Source organism: Prionailurus bengalensis, chromosome C1 (assembly GCF_016509475.1).
Source record: "Prionailurus bengalensis isolate Pbe53 chromosome C1, Fcat_Pben_1.1_paternal_pri, whole genome shotgun sequence".
NCBI lineage: Eukaryota > Metazoa > Chordata > Mammalia > Carnivora > Felidae > Prionailurus > Prionailurus bengalensis.
Genome location: NC_057345.1, coordinates 142,667,063 through 142,679,116, shown reverse-complemented (window position 1 = coordinate 142,679,116; position 12,054 = coordinate 142,667,063). Strand labels below are relative to the sequence as shown.

General features: G+C 40.0%; 1 protein-coding gene across 4 annotated transcripts in view; it reads right to left on the bottom strand.

Annotated features, from left to right (window-relative positions):
• Nucleotides 1-10,897, bottom strand: part of RIF1 (replication timing regulatory factor 1) — a 75,482-nt gene extending 64,585 nt beyond the window's left edge. For 2 of the 4 annotated variants that reach the window (XR_006296825.1, XM_043576676.1), the window contains exons 1-8: nt 10,724-10,858; nt 10,234-10,347; nt 9,373-9,451; nt 6,498-6,594; nt 5,284-5,411; nt 5,096-5,190; nt 3,803-3,992; nt 1,927-2,019 (exon numbers count right to left, since the gene is read on the bottom strand). Coding sequence is in view for 3 of the 4 variants with exons in the window: in XM_043576676.1 (XP_043432611.1) it covers nt 1,927-2,019; nt 3,803-3,992; nt 5,096-5,190; nt 5,284-5,411; nt 6,498-6,594; nt 9,373-9,451; nt 10,234-10,337 (786 nt within the window). In the remaining variant the exon portion in view is untranslated. Of the gene's footprint in view, nt 1-1,926; nt 2,020-3,802; nt 3,993-5,095; nt 5,191-5,283; nt 5,412-6,497; nt 6,595-9,372; nt 9,452-10,233; nt 10,348-10,723 lie in introns of all 4 variants that reach the window. The other 2 variants (XM_043576675.1, XM_043576674.1) reach the window with 2 other exon arrangements.
• Nucleotides 10,898-12,054: the final 1,157 nt, after the last annotated feature.

Sequence of the window (12,054 nt, the reverse complement as noted above, 5' to 3'; positions counted from 1 at the left end):
ATTTACTGTATTGTCAAAAACATGAAAATGGCCCAGTTTTACAAAACAAAATGCTCTGGAATGGCTATCATATCAAAAAACAACAACAAAAAAAAAACAAGTTTGGCAAAGATGTGGGAAAATTGGAGCCCTGGTGTATTACTGGTAGGAATGTAAAATAGTGCAGCCACTGTGGAAAACAGTTTGGAACCAGCAATTCCACTCTTACACATATATCCAAGAGAACGAAAAGTAGAGAATACAAAAGATATTTGTACACCAAAGTTCACAGCAATTATTCACAATAGCTGAAAGGTAGAAACAACTCAAATATCTGTCAACAAATGAGTAAACAGAGTTACACACCATGAAATATTCAGTTGAAAAAAAGAATGAAATTTAGTTAATTTCTACAACATGAATAAAACTTGAAAAAATGTCTAGCATAAACCATAAATAGACAAATAGTGCATGATTCCATTTATGTGGGATGCCTAGAATTAGCAAATCCATAGAGACAGCAAGTAGAACAGCAGTTACCAGAGGCTGGGGCTAGGAGACCAAAGAAGTTCTTGCTTAACATATATAAAATTGTTGGAGAATATAAAGTTTTGGGTATAGATAACAGTGACGTTTACAAAACTTGTGTATATATTTAATGACAACGAAATGTACGTAGGACGGTTACGATAAATAGGTTTATTTATCACAGCAAAGAAAAACACCTCCCCTCTCCTTAGAAAAAAAACTGGCGGGGCGCCTGGGTGGCTCAGTCGGTTAAGCGGCCGACTTCGGCTCAGGTCATGATCTCACGGTCCGTGAGTTCGAGCCCCGCATCAGGCTCTGTGCTGACAGCTCAGAGCCTGGAGCCTGTTTCAGATTTTGTGTCTCCCTCTCTCTGACCCTCCCCCATTCATGCTCTGTCTCTCTCTGTCTCAAAAATAAATAAACGTTAAAAAAAAAAAAAAACTTAAAAAAAAAAACCTGGCTTAAGACAAAACACGTGGTTGATCCTCATTATTCATCAAAATTAAGTTCTATAAAGTCCACTGCAAACACTGTGTTAGCAAGTACTGAGCCCTTGCTCCTAGGGAAGATGCAGGTTAGGCTCCTATGAGAACCTTTTCTGTCAACCAATCGACATCAATCTTATATTTATTTGTTTAAAGATACCGTATGTATTGTTGATTCATGAACAATGAACTCACAGCCAACAGCACTGTAACTCATGCCTGAACAGAGCTTATCTAATACGTGTAATTTCTGAGGCGCCTGGGTGGCTCTGTTGGTTAAGCGTCCAACTTCATCTCAGGTCATGATCTTGTGGCCGGTGGGTTCAAGCCCCGCGTTGGGCTTTGTGCTGACAGCTCAGAGCCTGGAGCCTGCTTCACATTCTGCGTCTCCCTCTCTGTCTGTCCCTTCCCCGCTCATGCGTGCGCGCGCGCTCTCTCTCTTTCTCTCTCTCTCTCTCTCAAAAATAAATACAAACATTAAAGAAAATTTTTAAAAATAATACATATAATTTCTCCCCAGGGCACATCACATAATCTTCCTGTGCTTAAGAATCATGGACAACACTTTGGCACTAAGCCTGAGGGTCATTTAAAACTAAATTCACCAAGAAAAAGCACAAAATGTGGAAAACATGTCACCAAGCAGATTATGAAAAGGACATCTGTTTACAAATGAATACTGAGAGCTCAAATAAAAAGGCAGAGCATAACGTTGCTCTACCTCAGCTGGGAACCTGCACGCTGGGGTGGATGTCTTTTGCCATTTTGCAGATTTGCAATTGACTGGAAAAGCAAAAGTATTTACAGTGGGTTTGCAAACAAATTTTATTAAGCAGCTGAATTTACATCTATAGGATCAGCTCCACTATGTAAAGTTAAGACACGAAAGAAACTCATGTATAAACTACGAAATATTCATGATCTGTGGACTTACCTTCCCAAGAAGTTTGACAAACAAAGGCCACAATTTTAACACATAAGTCTCATTCTTACTCATAAATAGCTTTTGGAGTTCTGAAAGTAATTTCTGCAAACAAATGCAAAAATATTTACCAAAAGACTCTTGGGAAAACAAAATATGCAGTATCAGACTATCTTAGTTGAATAGCTTTTCCCAATATTTTATTAGAAAATTTCCAAGTATATAGCAAAGCTGAAAGTTTTACATTGAATTTCCAAATATAAATACATACCATTAACATCTTACGATAACTGTCTTATCACAAATCTGGCCATTCCTCCATCTATCAATTGAGCTTAATTTTCTTCTACCAATATACGTTTCCCAGAAAACCAGCATGTATACCATAAGAGTTCAAATGATAACATTTTAACTTAAAAATACATTAACAGCTTCATGGGTAGCAGACACCTGAGAACATTTTAGTTCAAATTTACGAAGAATTTTATATATACTCTTGGAAAATAAATTTATCAAAATAAAAAAACTTGCAAAGACATTGGAGCTACTTTAGTAGTCTCCAAACATTACCATAAGGCCTCTCGAATTTTAAAAAATAAACAAAATCCCAGGTTTTAAAATCTGGAAGGCTCCCTCACTACACCTGGATTACTGAAGTTACCTCTGAAGTACCTTCCCTTCTTCTACTCAACTCTTCTAGAGTCTATTCTCAACACAGGCACAACAATCCCTTTAAAGCCCAAGTCAGTACATATAACGCTCAATACTCAAAACCTTCAAATACAGTTTTCAATAAAAGAAAGTGAAAAATTCCTTACAATATCCCCCAAGGTCCTATGTGATTTGGCCCTCTGTTCCTCTGACATCATCTCCTATCCTCTCACCCTCATTCACTCTATCATATTGCCCTTGCCAGTGTTCACTGAACACCAACTAACACACAACCATCAGAACAGGGCCCTTTGCTCTCAGTTTCTCCTGCCTGGAATTAACTTACTCCATATTATCCAAGTAGCTAATTCTTGTACCACTTTCAAATCATTGCTCAAATATCCTATTCTTTTTCCTTCCCTGACTGCCACACCCTTCCTCTACAACGGCACTCTTCATCTAGTCTGTTTTCCATCATGTTCTTCACTGAATATACTGTATTCTTTATTGCCTCTCCCACTAGACAATAAGCTCCACAAGTTCCTTTTGTTCTTTGCTATATTCAGTGTCTAAAACAATGCCTGGCATATACAGGTGCTAAATAAATATTTGTTACAAGAAATAAAGATAGAAAAGCTTATTAGGAAAAGTTATTAGTAAACAATACATTATATGCACTTATGTGCTTTAAATTTATACCTATTGAGATTGTGTAAAACAATCCAAATAGCACTCAAATTAGTTAATGTTCTCCCTTTTCCAGAAACGCAATCCCTTTCGGGGCGCCTCGGTGGCTCAGTTGGTTGAGTGTCCCAACTTTGGCTCAGGTCATGACCTCACATTTTGGGAGTTCAAGCCCCGCGTAGGGCTCGGTACTGACAGCCTGAAGCCTGCTTCTGATTCTGTATGTATCTCTCTCTCTCTGCCCCTCCCCTGCTCATGCTCTGTCTCTCCTGCTCTCAAAAATAAACAAACATTAAAAAAAAAAAAGAAATGCAATCCCTTTCAATCACTATTCATTGGTGATGAAGTAAAATGCCTAGATCCTACAAACACTGAATAGACACTCCTTCCTTAATCTAGGAGCAGTGTGCCTACACTACCTTAAGCAATTACTTATGTTTTATTCGAAGAGGAACTTCCTATATCATGATGAAATGATACCACTATGAGCTCTAAGCTTGGGCCAGAAATTTACAATTCAGTATCCAAAAAAAATCCTTAAAGTAATACTTACAGTAGTCATAAGCTGCTCTGTAATAGATGCTATTTCTTGTTGTTTTTGAAGCAACAACGGCATTCCCATCTCTAAAGCAGTTGCTCCTCTCAAATGTACCTTTTGGGCTGAATGAACCACTAAAGGTATGACCAGTTTTGCCCACCTAATTGACTCTTCTCCCATTTGAACTGGGGCTTGTTCAATTAGCCTATAATAAAAAAGTCAATGAATAAATTAGCTTGACCTCACCTTTTATGTCTAAACTACTAGGAAAATAACCAGCACAAAGAAATATACCTAGTACAGTCCATTTGTTTCAGAATATGTACATATACGCATACACACACACAGATCGAACTTTTACTTGCTAATTTGTAGATTTCCATTATTACTTTTTTTTAATGGTTATTTATTTGTAGAGAGAGCACACACATGCAAGCGGGTGAGGGGCAGAGAGAAAGAGGGAGAATCCCAAGCAGGTGCCGCACTGTCAGTGCAGAGCCCAACTCGAGGCTCAATCTCAAAAACTGTGAGATCGTGACCTGAGCCAAAAATCAAGAGCCGGACACTTAACTGACTGAGCCACCCAGGCATCCCTAGTATCAATGTTTTTATACAATTAAATTTAACATTCTTTTAGAAGATAGCCAGAGAATGGTAACATGTGAGCATCACTCAGGGCATCAGAACACTAAGTAGAGTTAAGGCAAATAGCTCAATTAAAGAAAACTTTAAAGAATGGAAAAACGACGTAAGACAAATCACAGCAACAAAGTCTTCGTGCTGTTAGTATGTCCTTTAAAGCGCAGGGATGGATAGAAGTTAGGGGATTTTCCTGTTCTCCCATTTGCTGCTAGTCACTGTTATTGCCTTCTGACATATCCCCTAAGTCTACTTGAAAGCCTATTATTCTTTAAACTCTTCCAAAAGCTTTAATGGAAATAATTTTTAAAATCAGAACTCTGTTACCAGCACCAGCACAACCAAGACTTTTTCTTTATTTTTATGTACACTCTCTGCCCAACATGGGGCTCAAACATATGACCCCAAGATCAAGAGTCGCATACGTTACCAAATGAACCAGCCAGGCACCCCAACCAAGACTTTATTTTTATGACTCAGTAAAAGTAAACAAGGAAACCTACTAATTTAAACTCATCTAATTCCTTCTTTTTCCCGTTATCTTTTCTCCTTGAGACTTTTAGAAGACATTTTCGTTCTTTAAATGTCTAACTCAAGTTCCCAAAGTCCACTCTTTGAAGTGAATTCTAAATGTACTGCAATTATTCTTCCAAAGCAGCAAACTCATACCTTATGATGACATTTAATGCTTCATAATCAACAACAGCAGAATGCAGCTCTCCTCTATTAAATACTATTTCTAATGAATCAATTATAGTGGATACCTAAAAGACAGAACCAAATAAATACAAATCAAGTAAACCTGAATTTTTTAAGTGGTGCATAGTTACGAAAACTTATATAAAAACCATACTCACTACTTTGCCAATGATTTCAGTGGAAAACGTCTGCTTGGATATCACCCAAAGTGCCCTAGTACGTACATTTTTGTCTGAGCTCTTAACACTGTCATTCAATTTTAAAAGCAGTTCTTCAATATCTGTGTCTGAAAAACAAGCAGCTTTAATTATGTGAAACAGTTTATATCCTTTAAAATCTCAAATATAGAAATAGAGCAAAACATACTCTACATTGTCAAAAAATTAAATGCATATCCAGAGATTAGGATCAGTGAACCAATGTTGGTATCAAACTTCTTCCCAAAACACAAAACTTTATCAAACAAACAATAGATTTAATTTTGTGCAACTGAAAAAACTGTATAGGCATCATTAATAGCCTTGAAGATATAAGACAAATTTTGGCAAGATGTTATAAATCCTATACCTCTGCTCTAAAATGAACAACTTCTACTTTAGATTGGGAACATTTCCACAGATAAAAAAGAATGGGCAGAAACTTTACCTTCAGAAAGAAAGATGGTAATAACTTTAAGGAATCCTTATTCCCTATCCCTGATTTCTCCCTCTGTAAAGTTCACCTCCAAGGTTTGCATTAAAATGGCAAACTACAGGGGAGCCTGGGTGGCTCAGTGGGTTGAGAGTCAGACTCTCAGTTTCAGCTCAGGATCTCATGGTTTGTGGGTTGGAACCCCGCCCAATCAGGCTCCACGCTGTGAGCAGAGCCTGCTTGGGACTCTCTCTTCCTCTCTTTGCCCCTCTCTTGTTCTCTCAAATAAATTAAAAAAATAAAATAAAATGGCAAACTACAAAAGAATAATTAAGATTACTTGAAAACTTAGCTACTTTTGGTTCCAAATTACCCCAATACCACTACGTGAAAGATTTTCAATTCAGCATGTTCCTTAGTGCATATGCTTGTTTTATACTACAATAAACGACCATCTAAATTACTAACTTCTAAAGCAGATATGCTTTATACAGGAAAAGTTTCAATTTTCACTGCAATCATTTTTAAAATAGACTTATGCTCTTTTTAGAGCAAATTTTATGGTATCAGAGTTAAAGCTACATCTAGAAAAAAGATCTTCTAACGATGACAAAACATCATTTCTTTGTCAAAAGCAAATCCTAGACTACAAATCACAAAACTAATAGAAAAGTAACAGTACTTTTAACATATCAAACTATATTTATAAACTCTAAAAAATATTAAGTCATAATAAATTTACCTGATAATCCTGAGGTAATTTTGGGATTATACAAACAAAACCCCAAGGCCTGTAGAGCAGCACTACTGAGGTCTGAGTTTTGACTGGAAATGTGAATCTGTAAAAACAAAAAGCACATTTGTTACAAACAATTACAACCGTAAATAAATTCTTAAGGAACAAAAGTGGACCAGAAAACAAAATTATTTTAGCCTAATCAATCAAATGTTTGAGTAGATAAAAAAGGAATAGAATCAGGAGTCATGTACAAAGCTTGGCCAAAACAGGAAGAATGGCACTAGATACAGACCACCTAAAAAAAAGTGTTCTCTTAAAAGATAAAGAATGTCTCCAACTCCACACACCTGAAGGCAATAAAAAAAAAACAAATGGAAAATGCTGAAGACACCTCCACAAAAGATAGGCAAAAGACTCAAAGACAAAAGCTGACATTCTAGCTTTAGAGTGGAGTGACACCTCTACGACAGGGAGGAATTGGAATGTAACATTTACTGAGAATCTAAAGTGATAGAAGCTCTAAGCATTATCTGAATCTTTTAAAAGAAATCCCTACTTTGCAGATTGGAAAATTTGAATGTCCATCTGGAATTCAAAGCCCAATCCATATTATGTATGTGAAAGCTGTAAAATCCCAAACCTGTCAAAGGTAATCTTGCTATATTCCCCAACCCTACAATTATTTGTAACCCTGTGTTTTTCTTGGTACCATTTCCCATTCCAAAGTGATTTATCTTCAAATCCTCCCACTGCTCTGAATCAGATATCCAAGAAATTCTCAGCTATTTGCTGCTCTTGAGCAGGAAAAACAGTCAAGTATATGAACAGACACTTCCTTGGGACACCTCTTTTATAATTAAACAAAACAATAAAAAAGACCAAACTCTGGAGCATAAGAGATAACAGAACAACCAGTTCAAAGAACCACAAAAAGATAGTCTTAAACACCTAAGACTTTGAGAGCTACTGCTGTATCTCCAGGAGAATATCTATGATCAACTTTTATTAAATATATATTGCCTGAAAGTATTCCTTAACAGTGTTGTCTTCAAGAATGCTTGGGGCGGGGGCGGGGGGGGGGACACCTGGGTGGTTCAGTGGGTTAAGTCTCTGACTTCAGCTCAGGTCATGTTCTCCAGGTTCAGGTTCGGGAGTTTGAGCCCTGTGTCAGGCTCTGTACTGACAGCTTGGAGCCTGGAGCCTGCTTCTGATTCTGTCTCCCTCTCTCTGCCCCTCCCCCCCGTCATGCTTTGTCTCTCTCTCAAAAATAAATAAACATTAAAAAAAATGTTGTGGGTTCCTAGACTTGATACTAACAGTATTCTAAATACAGAAACATGTTGTATTTCGACCAGCCTGGTTCTTGTTCTAAAGGAGTTCAATTATCCTTGCAGTGCTTAATAATTCACCCAGAAAGCTTTTGTTGATTGTCAAGCTTCTGTTGATTTTACTATTAACCACCCACATGCTTCCAAATAATTATTCATCAGGCATTTAAGTTACAAATTCTATTAACAGTGCATGCCACTGAGTTCCTGATCTTGCATGTTCTCAAACACCAAGTTTATAAAAATGCATGTTTTCATGGCATCCAATATACTGCTGGAATGTGAAAAATGGTAAGGAAAAAAAATGAGACAATACGATTAACGTTGTTTAATAATACTATTAACAAGCCTTGAACTACTACACAAAAAAGCTCCTGCTTACATGAACAAAAAGCACTGAGGACTGTAAGAGGTACACTTAAGGATAAGGAGTACCTTAAATGCCTCAACATTTAGGCAGAAATCATGCTAAAATGTACACTAAATATGACAATACTTTTTTCTAAAGCACAAAAACACAGTCATAAAAATAAGAACTCTGGAGATTCAGTTCAACCTTTTCATTCTAAAAAGCAAGGAATTCAGAAGTTGGGTGTTAGGGGCAGTCACAAAGCCACTGTATACTCAAGTGAGGATAACAACAGAAGTCCTCAGTCTGATGTTAAACACCTCCCGACAAATAAGCAAAAAAGATAACAATAACAGTTTTTTAACCAGGCAAGAGTGGCAAAAACTGATGGTGAATGAGGGCTTTAAAAAAAAAAAAAAAATGAATGCTACCCACAAAACAAAGACAAAATTACAGAAATTGTTTACTTAGAAGTACTCCTATCAAATGGCAGAAAACATGAAATAATCTCTGATAATTGCTTTTAAATTAAAAGCACAGGTTTTAGATTATGTAGCCATAGGCAACATTAGGCAAGTTAAACCAATTTCTTCTACAAAGTGGGGATTAAGGAGTACCCTCATAGGGACATAGAGGATTAAGTGGCAGAATACATGTAAACTAATTTTAAAAGTACTTGATACATATTAAGTACTCAAAATAATCCTGCTTTTGTTTCATTTCAAAAATTTTTTGAATTTATTCATTCTGAGAGAGCAGGGAGAAGCAGAGAGAGAGGAGAGGGAGAATCCCAAGCAGGCTCCGAGCTGTTAGTTGGGAGCCCAACTCGAACTCAGGAACCATGAGATTATGACCTGAGTCAAAATCAAGAATCAGAGGCTACACTGACTGAGCCACCCAGGCGCCTCTCATTTCAAAGCTCTTTTGAGTGGGGCACCTGGGTGACTCAGTCAGTTGAGCATCTGACTTTGGCTCAGGTCATGATCTCACGGTTGGCGGGTTGCAGCCCTGTACTGAGTTCAGAGCCTGGAGCCTACTTAGGATTCTGTGTCTCCCTCACCATCTCTCCCTCTCCCCCACTCACAATCACTGTCTCTCTGAAAAAATAAATATTATAAAAAACAACAACAAAGTTATTATGAGTTAGCTGGTAAAATCTTTTTCCTACAAAGTAAAAACCATTCAATAAACAGAGACATACTTTTAAAACTCTGAATAGCCGAGAAAGTTTTCTCTCAATTTCCATAATGACTTCTTTTCCATCTTCTCCAGTCATTCGACTTAAAAGCAGAAAGAACACAAGGTTATGCAAATGACACACAAAAGAAATTATAATCATTCCCTAAAATACTCACTTGTATACTCTTTTCTACAATTTGTTAGAACTCTACCAATTTGATTGGTCCAGTGCTTAAAATACTTAATACTTGTATATACAATTTATCATGTAATAATGTCCAAAATTAACGCAGAAAAAAACCCTAAGAATAACTTTTGCATCCAAAGTGTACACATTTGGACAGTATCACTATGTGAAAAGGAAACATGAAAACCTAGCTCCAATTACCAATTTACTAGAAATTTACTGTGCCTTTATAGTTTTGTGCCAATTGTTACAATTGTTAGCATTTCCAAATAACTACAGATAATTCAGCAAAATACGATTTGCAAAGAAAAAAATACTGCAAGGCATTTGCAATTAAAACTGAAACCCGGGTTACTGCTCCCTATTAAAAAAGCAATTCTGAGTTGCCACGTTGCCCCAAATACATGGGCAACTTACACTGAAAACCATCCCGCCAGCACACCCACTTCTAACGCAACTTAAAAAAAAAAAAAAAAAAAAAAATGCTTCGCCTGCGAGACGCACGTGCGGGCTTCCTCATTCCAAACACACGCCCTGAGCGCTGCAGCAACACCGGGGACGTCACTTAGCACGCAACACCACCCCCCACCTTGCCCACGACCCCGGCGTCCTCATAGCAAGCAGACTTCTAGAATACACAAACTGTTTTGCGTGCCCCACCGCAACTATCTCCTCCCCAACCCCAGCGGCCCTTACCTGGTCAGAGTCAGGTAAGCGTCGGTCTGCTCTCCAAGGGGGGCGGAAGGGTCTTCCAAAGTCTCCAACAGCGGCGCCAGGGGGCTTGCACCCGGGGCCGTCATGTCGGCCACCCTGAGGCATGAACCGGAAAAGGAGAAAATCCAGTGACCGACAGAAACAGCCCCGCAGTAGCTCGGTCGGAGTCCGGGCCCCAGACCCGAGCGCCCGACCCCAGCTTCACTGCACCACTGCGTCTACATGCCTGGCCCCTGGCCCCCAAATCCAAGACTCTAACCTCCTCCTGAGCCTCGCAACACGCAGCCGGGTCCACGCTGCGCTCCGGCCCAGGCCCGCTCCCGCCACCACTTTCCCGGGCAGCTTTCAACAGTGGGAGGAGACCCGCGGGGGGCGGGAGAAGCCCGGGGAGCAAGGCACCTCGCGCGAGGGGGCGGAGGGTGAGCCTCACTGAGGGTTCCTCGCGGCCTAGCACTGTGACCCAGATATTTACCCCACGTACGAAGATCAGGACTGCGTCCTCTCCGCCGCTAGCCCGCGGCACCCGGACGCAGCCGGAACTCGACTTTCCCGGCTCGGGCTGTTTACTCTCGCGTGCGGCTCGCTCCCGCCTAGGCCAAGATGGCAGCGGGGGCGGGCCCACGAGCGCGCGGGAGCAGGGCAGGCCTGACGGGAGAGCCTCGAGCCAATCCAACAGGCAGCGGCGCGCCTAAATCATCGATCGCCTCCCTGGTCTGTCGGCTGCTTAGTCTCTCCCATCAGGGCATCTTGCAGGTGGGGGTGTTTGGGCCTAAATTTAAACGGCGAGGGACTTGAAATTCAAAATGTGAGTCGCCGAAGTTCATCAGACTAAACTTAGTGGGCCTTCAGACTCTTTTCAAACTCCAAGCCCTGTGCTTCTTGAAATATTAGCAACAAATCATATAGTAAGAGGAGATGGGACCATATTGTAATGTTTAAGACTAGGAGCTGCATCGGGGCTCCTGGGTGGCTCAGTCGGTTAAGCGTCTGACTTCGGCTCAGGTCATGATCTCACGGTCCGCGAGTTCGAGCCCCATGTCAGGCTCTGTGCTGACAGCTCAGAGCCTGAAGCCTGCTTCGGATTCTGTGTCTCCCTCTCTCTCTGACCCTCCCCCGTTCATGCTCTGTCTCTCTCTGTCTCAAAAATAAATAAACATTAAAAAAAAAAAAAGACTAGGAGCTGCATCTAGATTGTTGTATATTCAAAACCTAGCTCTGTGTGACGTTAGCAAATTAAACAACCTTTCTATGCCTCAATTTCCTTCTCCAGAATATAGCAATGATGTTTGTAACTACTTCAGGTGAAAGTGAAGTGATGATAGGTAGGAGAATCCTAGGGTTTCCAAATTTTAAGTGTACATAACAATGGCCTGGGGATATTCATGATTAAAGTGCAGATTTCTGGGCCCCACCTTTAGACATTGTGATTCAGTAGATTTAGGTAGCTCCCGAGGATCTGCATTCCTTTATTTAGGCCCCAGGTGTCGAAGGGTGGGAGGTTGGTCAGGACTTCGCACTTGGAGAAAGGACTGGAAACCCTTGACGAACAATTAATATGCTGCTCCCCTTATCTTAGGCCTCTGAGCACTGTCGATATCACCCAGGATTGTATCAACTTCAACCCAGGCATCTAAGGCCCAACAGCAAGTGGTTCGTCCACTTCAACTTAACAGGTTTCAGATCCCCTACCCCGAAAGTCTCCTCTTACCCTGAGCACAGCTATCAGCTCCAGAGGTCAGGACTGCCTTTTGTCCTTCTCTGTTCCTAGCCAAGTGTCTGCCAAACTAAGTGCTCAATACAGAG